At 40.4% G+C, this 18941-nt stretch overlaps 1 protein-coding gene across 2 annotated transcripts in view; it reads left to right on the top strand.

Moving 5' to 3' along the window:
- The window catches only part of nfatc2a (nuclear factor of activated T cells 2a), a 140667-nt gene that overhangs the window by 36834 nt on the left and 84892 nt on the right, over positions 1 to 18941 (top strand). For both annotated transcript variants that reach the window (XM_020528125.2, XM_020528124.2), the window contains exons 5-6: positions 6885 to 7057; positions 11334 to 11474. In XM_020528125.2, the coding sequence (XP_020383714.1) occupies positions 6885 to 7057; positions 11334 to 11474 (314 nt within the window). The remainder of the gene's footprint in view (positions 1 to 6884; positions 7058 to 11333; positions 11475 to 18941) is intronic.

The raw sequence follows: 18941 nt of genomic DNA, 5'->3' as shown, positions 1-18941 counted from the left end.
CCTTCAGAATTGGCAAATGAATTACTACACATATGCTTTTTTGGCTATGTTCTTCGTCTGCAGTTCTTTCTATCTCTGAAGCTATATTGGTAGTGCAGTTTACCTTTGTTTGTCTACCCTACTAAGTCCTGCACTTCCCAAATAATAAGTGACTTCCATATTCTTCCTATCAAAATATATGACCTCATGAGCATATGTGTTGAAATTCATTTGCCAATTCTGAAGGTTTATTAAAGTCGTTCTTTAATTAGTCCTCTTCATTATTGACTATGATCTTCCTTCTCTGAAATTTTGCATCATCTACCAATGTGGAACTTGTATTTTGATTCCAAGTCCAGGGGTTCATATAACACCAGTGGTTCCCGGCCCTGGTCCTTAGGAACCACATGAGATTGGCTTTCATGCTATTTTTACACTCTCCTGCAGTATTATTGTTCTCCATTGATTTAAAACATTGTTTCCCAACTGGCAACAAGCAATTTGCGACAATGAATTGCATTGCATTGACTTCCAATTTAGTTTGCTGCAAGGTCCATGAAGACAACCACTTGCCTGACCTTCTTAGCTCTAACCTTGCCCAGAGATGCGAAGTTGAGATCAACAAACCTAGCAGACTCAGAATTGACCCTGAAACTTTTCTCTTCCCATTTTAGTGCAGCCCCTTTAAAAATCAAATGAATCAACAATGATTTATTACAATTGTTTCACTACTGCGGCTTGATGATCACATTCAGCAAACTGGTTTAGAGGTCTGTGTCAATGTGAAGGGGCTAAACTAACATACACACTCGACTTAGTTGCTTCAGACTGTTGCACTCTGAATCCTGGCCTGTTTTCCTCATGTTTGTCTTCTCTAAATCCTTAGTTACAACTGAAAATTTCAACTTTCTTCCTGAAGAAGCAGTATCCTGAAACCAATAACTATTTACATGATGTCAAAAAATTACACATTTTAAAAAAAAGACTTTGTGGGGAAAGCAGAAGTACTGAAGATGAGGCTTCCACTTAAAACCTCTTTCTATTATGCTTTTTTTGTTATGAACAGATGATATTTCTGCTTTTTTCTGTAGCATGTGGATCAATATAATGGAGGAATATAAGGTATTTAGAACAAAAAAGAACTTTTGGCTTGAAGCCACTGTAGTGTTATTAAAAATGAAACTGTGATCTTTTTGTGGAAGGCACTTCTGCATCGTGAAGAATCTCCTCATTAAATGAAGGAGGTCATGGCTTCACTATTTGTTTTGCAGCCAGCTATTGCTGCCCACCACTGGAAATGTGAATGACAGCTGTCGAGAATTTCCTGTTTAAAATGCCTGGAGTTAATTTTCCCCCTGAATGGATATGACAGCCACACAGTAAAATCCTAGGTTGGATTCCTGCAACTGCTTTTTATAAACTGATGAATTGAAGTATCTGAATTATTTTCCCTGATATTTGTTTTGGTTGGCTGTCAAGAGTCAAGTGTTGAAAGAGAGAATGAAAGAACCCATATTTATATAAGCACCTTTTGCAGCTTCAGAATGCCCAAAAGCATATTGCAGCCAACATTGTACTTTTGCACTGTTGTAATGTAGGGCAAGAAATGCCATGTAAATGAAAGGTTTTCTTTTGTATGAGTGGCTTTGAGAAGTTTGGATTGTTTAGGAGAGATGCTGAAATTGGTTTTATTATAAATCTCAAAACATTGTCTAATATTAAGAGAAAAATCTCTTTCTTTATAAGGACACCTATTTGCCATTCTAATGGGCTTTAGATTTTCATCAAAAATAATGCAGTGACCTGACTTAATGAAGTGACACCAGAGTAACTTTCCTTTCCACTCTGGCAAGCTGTCAGTGCATGGAAAAGCTAGAGTTAAGTTTGTCAATTGCTCAACTTCTTTCATTTACCTCCAGTTGCAAGACATCAAAATTACTTTTGTGTATTACAGGCTTTACCGTTATTCCAATGATTTTATCAGTTCATTGCAGATATTTAAAAGCAGCAAACAGGATGCAAAAGGACTGAATAGATGGCAGGTTGCTTGATGTAAATCTTGTCATATTCCGACATCTCATCAGATCGTTATTTCATCTCTCTGGAAAAATTGCTCCATATATTTTTTTGTTTTTGTGAAAGAAGTTACTCAAGTATAAAGTGGTGATGCCAAAGCCTGAATCCTGTTGTAAGGATAACCAAAGTAAAAAAAAATCAAGTTGACAGCATGCCACGATTTTTTTTTGTATTAGTATGTTACTTCTGGTTTACTTTGAATGAAAAAAATCAATCTTGACAAAGAAAGGTTTCTTTAACAAGTAAGTTATTTTTGGCAGTGCAGAGGCCTGTTAGTAAAAGAGAAAGTATTGGTGTGGTCTTCAGTAGTTCTGTGTATTATGAGTAATGTTTAACAGGTTGGATTTAAGAGTTTGGATTTGTGAAGTGGCATAATTATTAGTTCGCATAAACTGATTTTTATTTTAGTTCTTAACTCAAAGGACAAGGTAAATTTGGCTTTATTTGGACTATCCTGGATTGCAGTTGCTATAATCACTATGCCCTCCTCATCTACAGCTGCTACATCTCCCTTGCTTGTTATTAGTTACAACCATTCTCAGACACAAATGACATAACCCTGTGAAAGAATATCTTTCACAGCAGGCAGATGTTCCTATATGACTAAGTTTGCACTTGTAATAGTTACTATTATTAGAGGCATTAAACATTGCACCACACCTCTAACTCAGCTGTCTGGCAAGCTGTTAGAAAACAAAGGCACATTTATAGACCGTTGCTTCCGACACACAGAAAAAAGCCTGGAGGTGGGGGAGAATTCCTGGCCTGACAGACCCAACCTGGGAAAAATTCCCCAGATGGTTGCCTTTTTGCTCAGCACTTTTTCTCAGCCTGTTTAAAAACCAACGAATAAAGCAAAAAATGACTTCAATTCCATCGCCCTGTCTTCACACAGACCTCTTGGCTTATCTATGCAATGCTTGCCACCTCGTGATCCCCAACCCATTCCATACGGTCCCTCAAAGTCAAACAGCATCCCTATACCCACCCATGGCCTCTCATACCCTCTATGCCAACCTATGTCACCCTACCCTTGCCAATGCACTATCCTTTTCCCTCACACCACCATGCCAATCATCCAGTATCCATCATTAGTTGGTCTCTGGACTTATTCTGAGATTAGTTTTAAAATGCACAAGTCATGTTCTGGACATTGGATCTGACTGTAGGCAGCTGCACTTTATTATGTGCTGTTGCCTTCAGATGCTGTGTACTTCTGGCTAAATGTTGTAAAGCTCCTGGAGCATGAAGTGAGGTGAGTGCGCTAACTTAATTTGTTGAAAGATAATCTTCCTGGTTTATTTGGACTGAGCGAGAGCTGTTTTTCTGTATAGGGAGATTTGTTGAACGAGGGAGAAGAGGTATTTGTGCATTGAGATTAGGTAGAGGCTGTGACAGGAGAATCAGGCCTGGATGACTGAGGGAGGCAGGTGTCAACCCATTAAAGGCTCATGAGTGACAAAGAGAGGAAGCTGAACCACATGGGGAAGGTCAGTATCTACAGTTGGTTGGTCAAGCCTGATTGACCATTTGATCTCCATTGTGAGGTCGTGTGAATCAAGTTAAACAGAGGGCCGGTCAAGGATGACAGAAGAAGGTTAAGGATAACGACTGAGAGGTTGAGAGTGAGAAGGGGCAGTTCCAGTGTCATCATCTTCGAATCCCTACAGTGTGGAAACAGGCCCTTTGGCCCAACAAGTCCACACCAACCATCAGAGCATCCCACCCAGACCCATCCCCTACCTAATCTATACATCCCTCAACTTTACGGGCAATTCAGCATGGCCAATCCACTAGCCTGCACAACCTTGGACTGTAGGAGGAAATCAGAGCACCCGGAGGAAACCCACGCAGACATGGGGAGAATGTGCAAACTCCACACAGTCGCCCAAGGGTGGAATCGAACCCGGATCCCTGGCTCTGTGAGGCAGCAGTGCTAACCACTGAGCCACTGTACCAGGATCTGACTGATGGAATTGGAAAGGATGCTCTAGGGTGAATGACGATTGGTTAAGAGTTGGTGGGTCGAGTGTTACCAAAGGCAAGATAATGGTAATGGGGTGAGGGTCAAAGATGATGGCGGGAAGGTGTTAGGCTAATGTAAGATGGTGACACATCTGAAGGGGCCTTCATTGCATACCTAGACATTACAGGCTCCTCACAAACAGCCAGATTGATACTGCATGATGGCAAGGAGTAGAGGTCTGTCCAGGTGCCATTTAAATTGGATGTTGGTCCCCACAAGACTGGTGACTTCCTGCCAATCTCCCCTTTGCAAACCTAATTGACTGAACTCCATGTGATTGCACATGGTCAGCTGCACCATCCCGAACAGAAGTGCAATGCTGTTTTGTTTCTGCCATTAGAAACTTCAACACGAGAACAAGATTCCAGGCTGAATATACACTATTTCCCCTCCAAAATGGCATTTTTGATGCTGGTTCCACCAGGGAGCCATTTTGATTGAGCTAGCAGCTGGAGCTTCCACAGCAGGATGCAGATTATAAAATTGAACAATACATCACATTGATACCATCACTGCTTTTTGATACCATCACTCACCACCTCTGTGAAAAATTATGGCCCATGCGTTTTTGTTATCTTATGTTTAGGGAGTGCCTTTTCAAAACCTGGTTCATTTACCTGTGGCAGGACTCTTTCCCAGAAGACTGCTTTATAAGTCTGCTTTTAATTTCCATGGGTGATTTTTTTTTTTACAGTCATTCAGTAAAGCTTTGCTGGTGGACTGTTCAGATGATAGTTGTAAAATATTTTGTCATACTTGCTCTGGGTTCATCAAAATGTTCTTAGATGGTTAAATGTATTTTCCTAAAGGCAGAGAAAGAGTGAAGAGCATTGTGAGACACTATTGTTTGCCATTTGTTAGCCATGGAGCCAAATAATTAATTCCAGATCTCTCAGTGTGTATATGTATAATTAAAAAGTAATGATTTCCCACAAAAGGCAATCCATGAAAAATTAGAGTTGTTGCGAATTTAGTTAATCTGCCTATTTTGACATCTAATTTATTTGAACATCCTCTTAATATTTCAGCGTACTTTTAATTGAGTTAGTCATTCTCAGAAGTAAATTTCTTTTTCATTGTACTAATTATCTCCTCTGATTAGAAGTAATTCAGCAAAATGATGCTGAAAACATTTGAATGACAAATGGCAGAAATTGGCAAATGTTTAGTTTGATAGAGATAGAGGTAGTAATATTTCTACTTTGCCAGTTAAGATTTTTTCTGGATAGAAAGAGTTGAGAAATGTCCTGTCAGAACATCTTTAAGTTTGTATTGAGTTTAGCTGAGAGTATTATATATTAATTTAGTCAATTCTTATTTTCTCGTGTAAAAAACAAGTTGCTCACTTGTGACCAGTTTGAATTCGGAGCAGAATCTCTAGCTTTCTAAGCAGATGCAAAGAATTTTGAAGTACTCTGAAATTTCCTGTGCCACAAGAATTCTGAATCTCATCCTCAAATGTGGATTGCTTTCAAGTGCAGTTTGTCGTCTCTTTTCATGAGGAGAAGACAAATCTACAGAAGAACCAAATCTTATTGCAAGAAACAGTTTTGCTGCCTGAATAGGTCTGGCCTAGTGCCAATTCAGTATGTGGCTGCTACAAGTGTCTAGTGATGCTACTATGCACTTAATAACTTTTAAAAATTCAGAACAGGCGTTAATCTTTTTTGCTGAGTCCTTTGCCACAAAGTTTTCTACTGTTCAAATATAAATCATCTAGTTTATATTGATTCAGGCTGCTTTTCATTCTTGTGACGTGGGTTTCAATGTCAAGAGTAGCATTTATTGCCCAACCCTAGTCACCGACTGAATAGCTGTTCTGAGGGCACATGAGACCATACTGGATAAAGATGACAGATTTTCTTGACAGAATATTGATGAACCAGTTGGGCTTTTGCAACAATTCAAACATTTATGGGGTAGGATTTAATTGACCTGTCTGTGGTATTACCCACTGGGACAGAACCCACGTCAGTTCCACGTGGGAGACCAGACTACATTCAATACTTTTCAGGCAGTCAACTGGCCACTGTTGGGACTTGCCTGGACCCTGGCAACAGAGAGCAGTTGGCTAGTCAAAGGTTGGCAGATCTTCACTGCTGTCAGTGCCAATGGGAGCAGTAATAACTGCTACCCACCAGATTGTCACAGGATTGCCGAGTGACCCTGGGTCAAAGGTGAGTGAGGGTGGGATTGGGATTGTGATCGTGAGCAGACGGTCAAGGCTAAGCGCAGGGGCGTCCTTTAAGTAGCCTGCCCCCTCTGTGTGCCGCTCGAGGGAATTTCCTACAAAATAGTTGACAAACGAATAGTGTTTGCCAGACTGTTTGAGAAGTGCAGGTAAGTTGTGCAGGTCCCACTTAATGAAGGGCTGTAAGTTTCATTTCAATTTCCCTTCTGAGCACAGATCAATTCATCTTTATAAACTCTTTGATTGGAAAGAGCGCACATGAAAGTGGTTTCTTTTCTGTAAGTGTTGGTCAATTTGCAAAACCAATTATATTACATCAGAACTTCCTTAATCTTATACACTTGTTTGACTGAAGTTAGATGATTCTGCTGTAAAAACGAGTTTGAATAAATAGAAACCGCAGGCTATTAAGTATTTGTTGAAAAATGATATCCCAGTAGTTAGTAACAAATGAGCAATCTCTAAATGGTTTACTATTGTGTAGGTGAAATGCAGACCAGAATACCAACTAATCTGTTCACAAACTCTGATGTGCTACCTTGGAAAGTCATTATGACAAATTAATTAATTGTGTTTTTATGTCATGTAGCTCAATGTGCTTTATTTTAATAGGATTGACTGCGCTGGGATACTGAAGCTGCGAAATGCTGACATTGAGCTGAGGAAAGGAGAGACAGACATTGGCAGGAAGAACACTAGAGTGAGGCTTGTTTTTCGAGTACACATTCCTCAAGCCAATGGCAGGACAGTCTCGTTACAGGTTGCTTCAAATCCCATTGAATGCTGTAAGTTTTCTTTTCATTACATAGAGGCTTATGAGATTATGATGTGACCATAATAGCCTGCGTTTCACTGACTTCTAACAATCCCAACTGTTCTTACAATTTATCATTTATAAGACCCAGTATGTTCTTCAGAATACACACACATACGCATACACTGTTATCAAGGTCTAACTCAGCCACAATACTGAGTATAACAGAATAAAACAAGACCGTATTTGTCAGAACTGTATGCAATGATGTCCTTTTATCATAAAGCCAATGTGCCTCCAAGCAGCTAGTGATGAAACCTAAACCTTATTGTAAAATACAGGTATAGGCATCCACTGTCAACTATAACTTGTATATCTCCATTAAAGTAAAAAAGTACTTCAGATCCAAAGTGCCAGACACCACCAATGTTGAGAAAACCAGATTGTACAGTAGCAAGTGGGTGGCATCAAATATCAAATCTAAAAGACACATCTTGGTTCATTGTGAAAAAAGGATAGATTTTCTGTAACAAATGCAATTATGGCAGCTAGCTGAGGTTCCGAAATTGTGAAACCCTAATCTTATTACACGTAAAGGCTACAGCAAAGAAACTGGCCATTCAGTCCATCCAAGCACTTCTCATCAACCCTATCGGTATACCAACCCATTCTTTCTCCCTCATATGTTTATCTAAGGTACCCTTGAAATAGTCTGTGTTAATTGCCTCAACTATTCCTTGTGTTCATGCTTTTTACTTTTATACTATTATTTAGGTAAAGAGGTTTCTCCTCAATTTGTTATTTCATCTTGAGAGTGGTCTCTCCCACGAATGGAAACGTTAGGCAGAATTTAGTGGAGATGATGAGGGTCTCACCCATTGGCTGGAGACCCAGAAAGAGGCAGGTGTTGCTTCTCTTAAAGAAGTCCCACACTACTAAGCGCTGCTTAGGCACTTAACCAAATAAAAAGGGCTTTTGCCACCTCAAGGCCTGAGTGAGTGCAAGCCTTGCCTGCTGAGAGCTGCTTGCTAATTGCAGCTCTATTCTGCATCAGCTACTTAAAGCGGAAGAATAAAACATAAAACATTACCCCAATATTACTCACCCTTCACATTCCCTTGCCCACTTCCTCACACACTATCCATGCCACCTCATATGATGTACCTATCCCCCTGGAAATCTATGGCCTTTATCTACAGCCCATGGCTCTTTATAGCCCTTGTTAATTTGGTGGCAACTCATGACAAGCCATGATCTTTACCCACTATCCTTTGCCCTTACAACTATCATGCCACTTCATCCAATATTCACCATGGGAAGACCACAGAACCCGTGCAGAGATAAAATAAATTAAAATTCTAAGAGTTTGCTACAGATTTCATTATATTGAAAAACACATCTCATTTTTTAAAACTCCAATTACTACATTTACATTCCTTCAAGTTCATTTTGCCTGAAAACAAAACATTTTTCGTTCAAGTGCATAATTTCTTATAATAACAAACATTGGGATTCATAGTCCCACTTCAAAATATTTATAATTACTTGTAGCTGTCAGGCAAATTGCAAAGTAACAGACATCCTACCTTGATAATGAATGATTGTGAAATCAGTCATGCCACACTCATCTGGATAATAGTAGCCCTCATGCTTTTGACATTATACAGAGTAAAATAGCAAACAATTTATTTTTAATACTCCAAACACTTTTTTCCAAATATTTATATCACAGAACTTTTCAATTCCTTGACAGATTGTGTTCCCTTTGACAGTTAGATTTGACAGTTCCTCTTGACATTCTGAACAGATTCTGTTGACTCTGTTGACAGGTCCTCTTGACGGTTGCTTTTAAGTTTTGTGATAGTTGATTTTAACAGGTTTCCAACAGTTCAAATGTCCGTCAGACTTACTACATTTATGCCCTTTTCACACACATTCATGGCTTCTCTTAATTCAAAGGGCACTTTACCTCCCCCAGAAGTGTCTGGGAGCCATATTCAGAGTGGTGCCTTATCTATCCAAAATGGTATCCTGAATATCAATATAAAGTTTTGACCTGTTCCAGCCAGGTCCAATCTGAGCACTTGGTGTTTGAGATGTCAGGGTTACCAAATCATACAGGAGTGGTCCAACTGCTGATTTCTATGGCATCTAACCCAGTTAAATGCATACCTGTGATACACAAACCATCCCTATTCCCACCTCCATGAAAATGTCATGTTTCAGGGGTGGGACTTTGAATTTGCAAACAAGTCTGGCATTTTCTCGAAGACAGAGAGAATCTCCATCATGGCAAACATCTAGGTCTTTGTTAGCCTTTATTCAATGTTTATTTTTTTCTTAGTTTTTGAAAAACCAAAAACATACTTCACAGATAGAAATTACATTGCCCATTAAGTAGACATTAAATTCTCCCAGAATCCTTTGGCCAGGCAATGGCCTACATGTATTATCACTAGATTAACAACCCAGGTAAAATTCTGGAGACCTGTGTTTGAATCCTGTCATGGCAGGTAGTGGAATTTGAATTCAATTTTTAACAAAATGGAATTGAGGCCCTAATGAAACCATTGTCAATTGTCGAGAAAAAACAATCTGTCCTTTAGAGAAGCAAACTGCCACTTTGTCTGACCTACATGTGACTCCAAACCCACAGCAATGTGGTTGGCTCTTAACTTCCCTCTGGGCAATTAGGGATGGGCAACAAATGCTGGCATTGTCAGCGATGCCCTCATCCCATGAATAATTAAAGCAAAAATCGGTAATGTAATTCTTAGCTCCTGCGCTCTCTTTACCTTTCCCTTCCTGGGAATTTCTAACCCAGAACTGCCTTTCCTGGAAACTGTTTTACTGGAGATCCATCTTGTTGTGCAAGCTGCATGAATCTCCCAGTTTCATTTCAACCCATTACAACTTTGTGCACAAACTTCCAACAAATCCCACTGTGTTGATATACCACAGAAGACCATTCCTTTACCCAGCTCCTTAATAGAACAGTGAAAAGCCTGCAAGAGAGTATAGAACAGGCCCTGCCTAATTTCAACTGTAACATGAGCAGTAAATGTACAATTTGATTTTCCTAACTCAGTCTTCAATACAAAATGTCAACTCTCTTCTATTTGAATTTTTTCTTTGTACTTTGCACACAAAGTAAACACTTCACTCAGTTGATTTGGTTATTTTTGTTTGTTAAGCAAACGTGTTTGCTATAACGTTCTATTTTAAATGTATAAAGTGGAATTCAGAAAGTACATTAGCACTGGCAAGTGAGGAAATGTATTAGAATAAAAATAACACAAGATGATCAGAATTTGTTAATCAAATCCCTCATCAAGTGAAATTGTACACAAGCTCCTGGAAACTTATTGATTTTATTCTGTTAAAGGGAAAACAAAATGAAGGACCACATGGGTAACCAAAACAATTGAACTTGTGCACAACTCCACATTTATTGTTGAGATGAACTGCTCCTCATCCCTCAGCTTGGCTAAAATGTAATGACAATTTAAGCACAACCTGGGCTGCTTTTTTGTGTATCTCGCCATAGACAAACAAGTGCTGAAATGTACATTTTGCTTGACTAAGTTAGAATTTAAATCCTTGTGAAATGTGAATTGTGAAATTGTGAATTACTTAACCAATTGTGACCAGCATCAGTTATTTGAAACGGCATATTTAACATTTTTTCACACATTGATGAAATTTTTTCAACAATTTGTACTTTATTTTCCCTTGAAATGTCTCAACTAATGGCTACAACCTGACCTGAAGTTCATGCTTGCAAGCAAGAAACAAATGTATTTGCAAACTTTATGTAAAATGGCCAACGTCCAATCTGCATTTCTTATATTAAAAGTGAACACATTATAATATTACTTTATGAGCTGTAAAGCATTTTGCATTTTTAAATGGACATAGAAAGGTACTACATAAATGTATCCCTTTGCTTTTTACATAGAATTAGCAAACAAATTGCGCTAACATAATTTTGTGGAAAGCCTTTTAAACCTTTGAGGGCACTGATGTTATTAATACTACAATTGTGTGGTGAGCCAGATCCTCAGGCTGAAAACCATGTGTCATTATGAAATTGGGTAAGCTGAATATATTTGCCACAATCAGGTATAATATTGACACAAGATGGGATAATTATCAAATCAGACAGGCACAGTGATTTAGAGACTTCAATATTTATATGAAAGATAAGTATAAGGAACAAAAATAGCTGCTGTAAGATGCAGTTTCTTTTTTCTTGAATTGTCATTAATATCTTTCTGTAATGAGTATATTTTGTTTTATTGCTCCAGCTCAGAGATCTGCACATGAATTGCCAATGGTGGAAAAACAGAGCACGGACAGTTGTTTCGTAACAGGTGGACAACGGATGATTCTCACTGGTCAAAACTTTACTACCGAGTCAAAGGTCCTTTTCACAGAGAAGACTCATGGTAAGACATGTTGTCCTTTTGTGAATCCATTTCAAACTGGAAGTGAATGGTATTGTTGATGAGATCTGAAAATAAAAGTAAGGAGGTTATGCTTCAGTTATATGGGTTATTTAAGGAAAGATGTAAATGCATTAGAAATAGTTCAGAGGAGGTTTACTAAATTAGAACATAAGAACTAGGAGCAGGAGTAGGCCGTTCGGCCCCTCGAGCCTGCCCCGCCATTTAATAAGATCATGGCTGATCTTTTTGAGACTCAGCTCCACTTACCCGCCCACTCACCATAATCCTTAATTCCTTTACTATTCACGTGGAAAGACCGGGTTGTCTTATGAGGAATGAGTGGACAGACTGGGTTTGTTTTCACACGAGTTTAGAAGACTGTGGGGTGATTTGATTGACATTTTATAAGATCCTGCATGGCCTTGACAAGGTGGATGTAGAGAGGATGTCTCGTCTTGTGAATGAATCTGAACTAGGGGTCACTGTTTTAAAATTAGGGGCTGTTTTATAGGAAGGCTGTGAAATTGTGCAACTTTGGAACTTTTTGCCTCAGGTGATGGAAGTGTAGTCATTGAATATTTTTAAAGGCACAGGTAGGTAGATTTTTGTTAGGCTGGAGAATCAATGGTTATCTGTGGTAGATGTGAATATGGAATTCAGAACACAAACAGATCAGTCATGACCTTATTGAACGGTGGAGCAGGCTTGGAAGTGCTAAAAGGCCTAGTCCTGCTCCTAATTTGTATGTTTACCTGTAATGTACGTGGAGTCACTCTCATTTAGAATGGAGTATAAAGGGAAAGATTTACATCATAGTCAATGTGGCAAAAGTCGTTGTAAATACGTTTCCAATTTTGCACTGATGAAACTTTAAAAGATTCACACATAACTAATATCCTCCTGAGGTAGCACTAAAACTAAATGGTTGTGAGTAATGGGAATTTCAATTTACACTTAGGTTGTGTTCTACCAAATCAGAGGTTACTCAGTGTGACGTTGGATGGTGAAGGCAATAATTGTTCAATTCCCCAGTGGTAACATCGAAGGCTACAGAAAGTATAAGTTATATAATGGAACACTACTTAAGGCATTGATTTTCACTCCCAGGTTGTGAGCACAGAGACAGGAAACTTCCAGCTCTGCAAACCCGACCTGGGAGAAACTGAGCTGGAAGGTTGGGTTTTCACTCCAGGCTGGTGGCGTTCCTTAGAGGCAGGTTAGGCAACCCCAGAACAAGAGCAGATGAGGGCTGAGCACACATTCTGCGGCAGATTAAAGAAAAAACTAAGACATCCCTTCAGCCCTTACCCAATAACATCCCCAAGCAAATCTATGCTCCTTTACCCACCACCCTGGCCCTTTAAAGCCCCATGCTAACCTGTGCCCCTGTAGCTAATCCCCTGTCCTCTATAGCCCCAGTGCTAATGTATGCCATTCCGTGCCACCGACCTGCCACTCTTTGACCTTTCACTTGCTGTGCCAACACACTTAGTATCCATCATAGGCAGACCTTGGCATCCATGCACACAGGAAAAAGAATTAAGTGCTATCAAATAAAGATCTATGGATGTACTGTAGTTACCACTATTAAGAATAGCACTCTCATTCACAAAAAAAGATTCTTACTGCATTTTAATTGCTTCATTCATTAAAGCCTTGTGGAAGTAAACATTTCATTCCAGTGCAAAAGGCATTAGAATTGACAGTCCCACATTAAAAAGTTTAAAATCACTTACAGTTGTCCATCAAACAGAATAGAAGGAACCCCACTGTAATAATAAATCTTTGAGAAATCGGGCGTGCAGCAGTAATTAAGTGATGGAAATCCTCAGATTGTGGTAAATCTCTTGACAGTTTGATAGTTTCAAATGGGTTATGCACATTTTGGCACATTCTTGTCATCTTTTAACTATGCAAAATGTCTAACTGCACCCCCTGCACCTCCCTGAAGGCCACTGACTCTACCGAAAGGTGCCTTATACATCTCCTTAAGGTGCCCTGAGGCATATCTAAAAAGGGAGCTCAGTTCTCCAAAGGGGCACACTGTTCTGATCTAACACAGTTTGGAGCTGGAGGAACACACCAGGCCAGGCAGCATCAGAGGAACAGGAAAGCTGACATTTCGGGTCAAGGACCCTTCTTTTGTTTTCTGAAGAAGGGTCTCGACCCGAAACGTCAGCTTTCCTGCTCCTCTGATGCTGCCTGGCCTGCTGTGTTCCTCCAGCTCCACACTGTGTTATCTCTGACTCCAGCATTGGCAGTTCTTACTATCTCACTGTTCTGATCTGATCTGTTTTGCGCATTCTTGGTTCCATACAGCAGAGATTCCCAAATCTGATTAATCTGGAGACAGCTAATTAATGGTCAGCAGTTCCCACCAGTCATGTGTGAAGCACCAGTATTCCAAATCTCACTCTGCAAAAAAATCAGAAATGCACATTTGGGGACAGGATTAATGATTGTTCCAGATTTCTTACCATGTTTAATGCAATGGAGAAACTCTGTGTCATGGTCAAAGGCTGGGTTATTGTCTCTAAGAAGTAATGGGAATTCATTGAATGAACACATGTAACAGAATGCAAAGTGCAGATGATATTGGGCTTCTCATTGTAAAAGGGTAGGTTTAAGGAAATATGTACTCATAGCATGAAACTTTGCCTATCCAAAGCATCCATTGCATCAACACAATTGTTTTAGTGATGCTCAGGCACTGAGAAGCCCAATATTGTCTGCACTTTGCATTCTGCTACATGTGTTCATTCAATGAACAGACATGTCAAGAGGCTACGTTTGTAAAATCTGCCCTTGCATGTTTGCCCAGTTCACTTACAAACTTTTAAATCAATTAAATATTGATATTCTTCTTTATTAATTTAGAATTTAAAGCATTTGGCCAAACTGGACTATTTGCCACAAAATTCTCTTCCTTACTTCATCTAACCCAATCAAGATAACATTTTGTTCTTTTCTCCCTGAGAAGTTTATCACAGTTTGTATGGTGGCATTGCCTCAAAATAAAGGGAAGCAGATGTAGGACTGAGGTCAGGAGGAACTTCTTCACCCAAAGGGTTGTGAATCTGTGGAATTCCCTGCCCAGTGAAGCGGTTGAAGCCACCTCACTGAATGTGTTTAAGGCAAGGCTAGATAAATTTTTGAACAGTAAAGGAATTAAGGGTTATGGTGAGTGGGCGGGTAAGTGGAGCTGAGTCTCAAAGATCAGTCATGATCTTATTAAATGGTGGGGCAGGCTCGAGGGGCCAGATGGCCTACTCCTGCTCCCAGTTCTTATGTTCTTATGTTCTTAACTTTGGGATGAACAGTAATAAATTGGAAACTGGAAACTGTACTGCCTGAAGTCTATCTCACTGAGAATCATCATTCCCTTCTCTCAATATTGAACTTTGTAAAGATTATTGTTTACCTTCTGAGGCAGATTATGCAATTATTGTCATTGTATTTTTAGTTTTATTCCATTGTAATTTGCTTACACAGATGTATCTATTAATTCAGACTTAGTTCAGAGAATGAATCTTGCACTATTGTCCATCAGTGTGCAAGTGGGAATGGCAGATTGAAAACCTACTCCTTACTGGAATAATAGAGAAAATATTTTCTGACAAGGTTCAGTTTTTTTTGATTTCGTACAATGTTCATTCTTTTTTATCACTTCAGTGCATTATTTTCAGAAAGTTGCCTAAAGAATTCTGAAACAGCTTTCAGTTTGTTTAATAATTTCCTTGAGCTGAATTATGATGCAGTTAGCTATTGCTGCACAAACAATGCTGAAGTTTCTGATGTTGCTGCTTTTGATGTGGTCTTGACAGGAAGGCAGGAAGTAAAAATGAATGCTTAGTTAACTGATTGTCAAGTGCGAGGCAATGTTTCTTAATTGCTGTTGAACCTGTACTGCCTGCCAACTGGTTCTTCAGACTGATAGCAGAGAGACTTCTTAAGATGAAATGGTGCCTTTTTAAAGGTCTGACTTATTTGCACACTATACACAGCAAGGTAATATAATTTATTATCATGCAAAGATGTGTGGCCAGATTTTCAAAAAGCCACAGGGCCAGGTACTGATGTGGGTGAGAATTCAAATTACTGTATGGCGTTGAATCTTAAGTCAGAACACCAAGACCTCTTGAGAGGCCTAAATCTCGCCTTTATTTGGCTAAATGTCAGTTTTGTTGGGTTTGACTGAGAGTTTCTCCACGAGGCCTAATGGGTTTTCTTGTAGCGTCATGTCAAACTCACCTCATTAACTGCCCTCCTCTGCCCCTCTAGCCCAATTCTAGCCTCATTCTGTACCCAGAACTTGTACCCTCACTTGCTGTACCCAGAACAACTTGCCATTGCCAGGTTACCGTAGAATGGACCAGCACACCTTGTGCTGACACCAATTTAAAAGGCCATTGTACACCCGGACACGCACTACTACTCTGAAACTGCCCTGCATGGTTCCTGATATTTGCCTTGGAAATGGTAGAGTGGGAATAATTGGTGTCCAGCTCTGCAGAGAGGGACTTGGAGGTCCTGGGACATGAGGTGGTATAGAGGCATAATGCATGCTATCCTAGAATTGGCAGTAGAGAACCTAATGCCACTTCCTACCAAGGCTTATGCTCTACCACTCATACTATTGCCTCCAACACTTCTCACTCACTGTCACCCACCACGACCCCACACGCCACTAATCCTGCTTTGCTACCTACTCGCTTGCATAGGACTTCTCCCCGCCTGTACCAAAAATAACAGCTGTGGCCACCCACTTTTATCTCCCTTAATACCTGTCCTCCTTTATTTCCAAGAGAGGAAAACAACCCAAAATAGGGCAGAAAGATGGGTGGTGGGCAGCCAACATTCAGCTTCTCACCCTTTTGTGGAGAGAATCCTGACTCTGACTGCCCCGAGTGGCTGGCTGACCATCTCCAATCCTCTGGACTGGTATCAGAGGCTGCCCGTGAAATACAGTGCCGGGTCCTCCTCACTGAAGGCTATTTTCTTTGGCTTTACTGAGGACTGCTGATAACCATGGCAAATCTTCTGGCCTTGTGACTGTGCTCAATGACAAGGTAATATAGCAGTACTGTGAGCCTAGTATCTCTAGCTGAGGGGGTGAGGCACAAAAAGGCCAGGTGGCAGAGTGGTCAGTACAGCTGCCTCACAGCAGCAGGGACCTGGGTTTGATTCCACCCTCGGGCAACTGTCTCTGTGGAGTTTGCACATTCTCCCCGTGTCGGCGAGGGTTTCCTCCGGGTGCTCCGGTTTCCTCCCATAAACGAAAGATATGCAGGTTAGGTGGATTGGCCATGCTGAATTGTCCAGGGATGCGCAGGCTAGATGGATTAGCGAGGGATAGGTTAGGGGGTGGGTCTGGGTGAGATGCTCTTCTGAGGGGCAGTGTGGACTCAGTAGGCTAAATGGCCTGCTTCCACGCAGTAGGAATTCTATGATTCTATGTGAGCATCCAGGTAAGCTCAAAGTGAGTGAATATTTAAAAAAAAGAACAGCTGTGTAGGGTTGCCCCCGAGTCCAGTCTAAGAGCTGGGTGCATGTATCTGAGTGCAAACTATCCTTACAGCACAAGATCCTGATACTTGCCATTGCAATCCAAGTATTGCAGTGCAGAAGCACGGGGAGAATAAGCAAGCTCCACATAGACAGTCGCCTGAGGGTGGAATCAAACCCAGGTCCCTGGCGCTGTGAGGCAGCAGTGCTGACCACTGAGCCACTGTGTCACCCTGGCCTTTCTGTGCCTTGGCCCCTCAGCTAGAGATACTAGGCTCACAGTACTGCTATATTACCTTGTCATTGAGCACAGTCACAAGGCCAGGAGGTTTGTCGTGGTAAGTGGATCGGGAATGTGTAATGAGGGCTCTTCGAGGCTGGCATATGGCAGATGCCAATGTCCGTGAACTTGGGGTGTGAGTGACACAATATATTTGTACCTCGTGTCCAATGTGGAGGTCCTTTCAAACAAATGGCAAGGCTTCTCGTTGTCTAGTTTGCTTGCAGTAGGTGGTAGGATAGAAAGCTGCATATTAACAAAGTAAGATGTGCTGTTAATAAGATTGTTGACTAGCAATAACCGTTAATTGGCAACTCTAACGCCTAGCAACAATCTCATCTTGACACATGGAACTTCGTTAAAAGATGCAGGGTGCTGCTGCCAATGTTGACAGACCTTGCTCGACTTCTTGCATGATTCTGCCACATTTCTTACCAGAGCCCATATTATTCAGACCCCTATAAAGATTTCACCCATTGTGTTTTCAATCTACTCAATGTGGCCAATTAATGCTAGCATGAGAGCTGCTCCTGCTCTTCTCATTCACAATCGCTTTCTGCCCCACTGTGTCTAAGGAAGCTGCCTGTTCTAATTGGCAGGTTAGCGACAGCTTCTAATATGGTTGACACCTGCCTTTGCCATTGTTGCCAGACATGCAACTCTCATCCCACGGATAGGCATGCTGTCTCCAATTAAGTAGCAAGCTCACCTCCAAATAAGCCATATATATTTGAAAAGGAGTCAAAAGGGTCAGAACCCTGTATTCATTTGGCTATTGGGTTCCCGAACTCGTATTGAAAATTTGGCCTACCGGTTTACATTTCAAAAACCAGAAGTCATTTGTAGTCTCACATTCTCCAACAGGACCTTAGTTTGGAATGAAATGAAAACATTCAGTTGCTTCTGATGAGATTAGATATTATTCTGAACATCTCATTTGTCGAAAATGTTCAGTGCAACACTAAACCCCATACAAGCCCTTATTCTAGCCAAAGGAGCACTTGATTGGCTAACCTAGACAAAAGTGACAATTGGTTACAGTTAGAAACCACAACTGTGCAGCTTCCTAGATTCCTGTAAATGTAGCGCTCTGTGAGGTTCACCTTCCCAACATAGTTAGACTCTCAGGAACCAAAACTAAACATTGAGGCATAACATTTCTCTCTTTTACAATGGATCTCATCTAATTCAGTGATACAGTACTGTTGCCCTTTTATCCTTATATTCTGACACTGTCACTTAGGTCCTATGCTTTGTCTCTGTCCACTTTGTCATGTTTTCAATCCGGGTTGTTGACTTAAGCAAGTCCAAATAAATGTCAGGTGTTACCTGTCAGTCTCAATATTTCTTTCACCTTAAATGGAATTTCATCATCTCACTTATCATCTTTAACAGAAAGGGATACATTTGTAACTTGACCGTTTTACTTTGTAATACAACACTGAATAGATAGTTTGGTCTGTAAAATCACTTTTTCCGTTCAGTTATAATTACTAATATTTAATGAAATGCAGAGTGTTCAACCAGTGACGCATGTTTATCTTATGCTAACACTGAAAGCTCTAACAAGGCAATGAGAGAAGCTGGTGAAATGTTGAGACTGGTTGCACCTAGATCATAGAAACATTCCTGCTGTGCCAGTCAGGTCCCAACTTATTATCAGGGTTATTGCATTTCAAAAT

Source organism: Rhincodon typus, chromosome 19 (genome assembly GCF_021869965.1).
Source record: "Rhincodon typus isolate 14 chromosome 19, sRhiTyp1.1, whole genome shotgun sequence".
NCBI classification, from domain to species: Eukaryota; Metazoa; Chordata; class Chondrichthyes; order Orectolobiformes; family Rhincodontidae; genus Rhincodon; species Rhincodon typus.
Note: the sequence above shows the minus strand (reverse complement) of the source record. Positions and strands in the feature narration are given on the sequence as shown.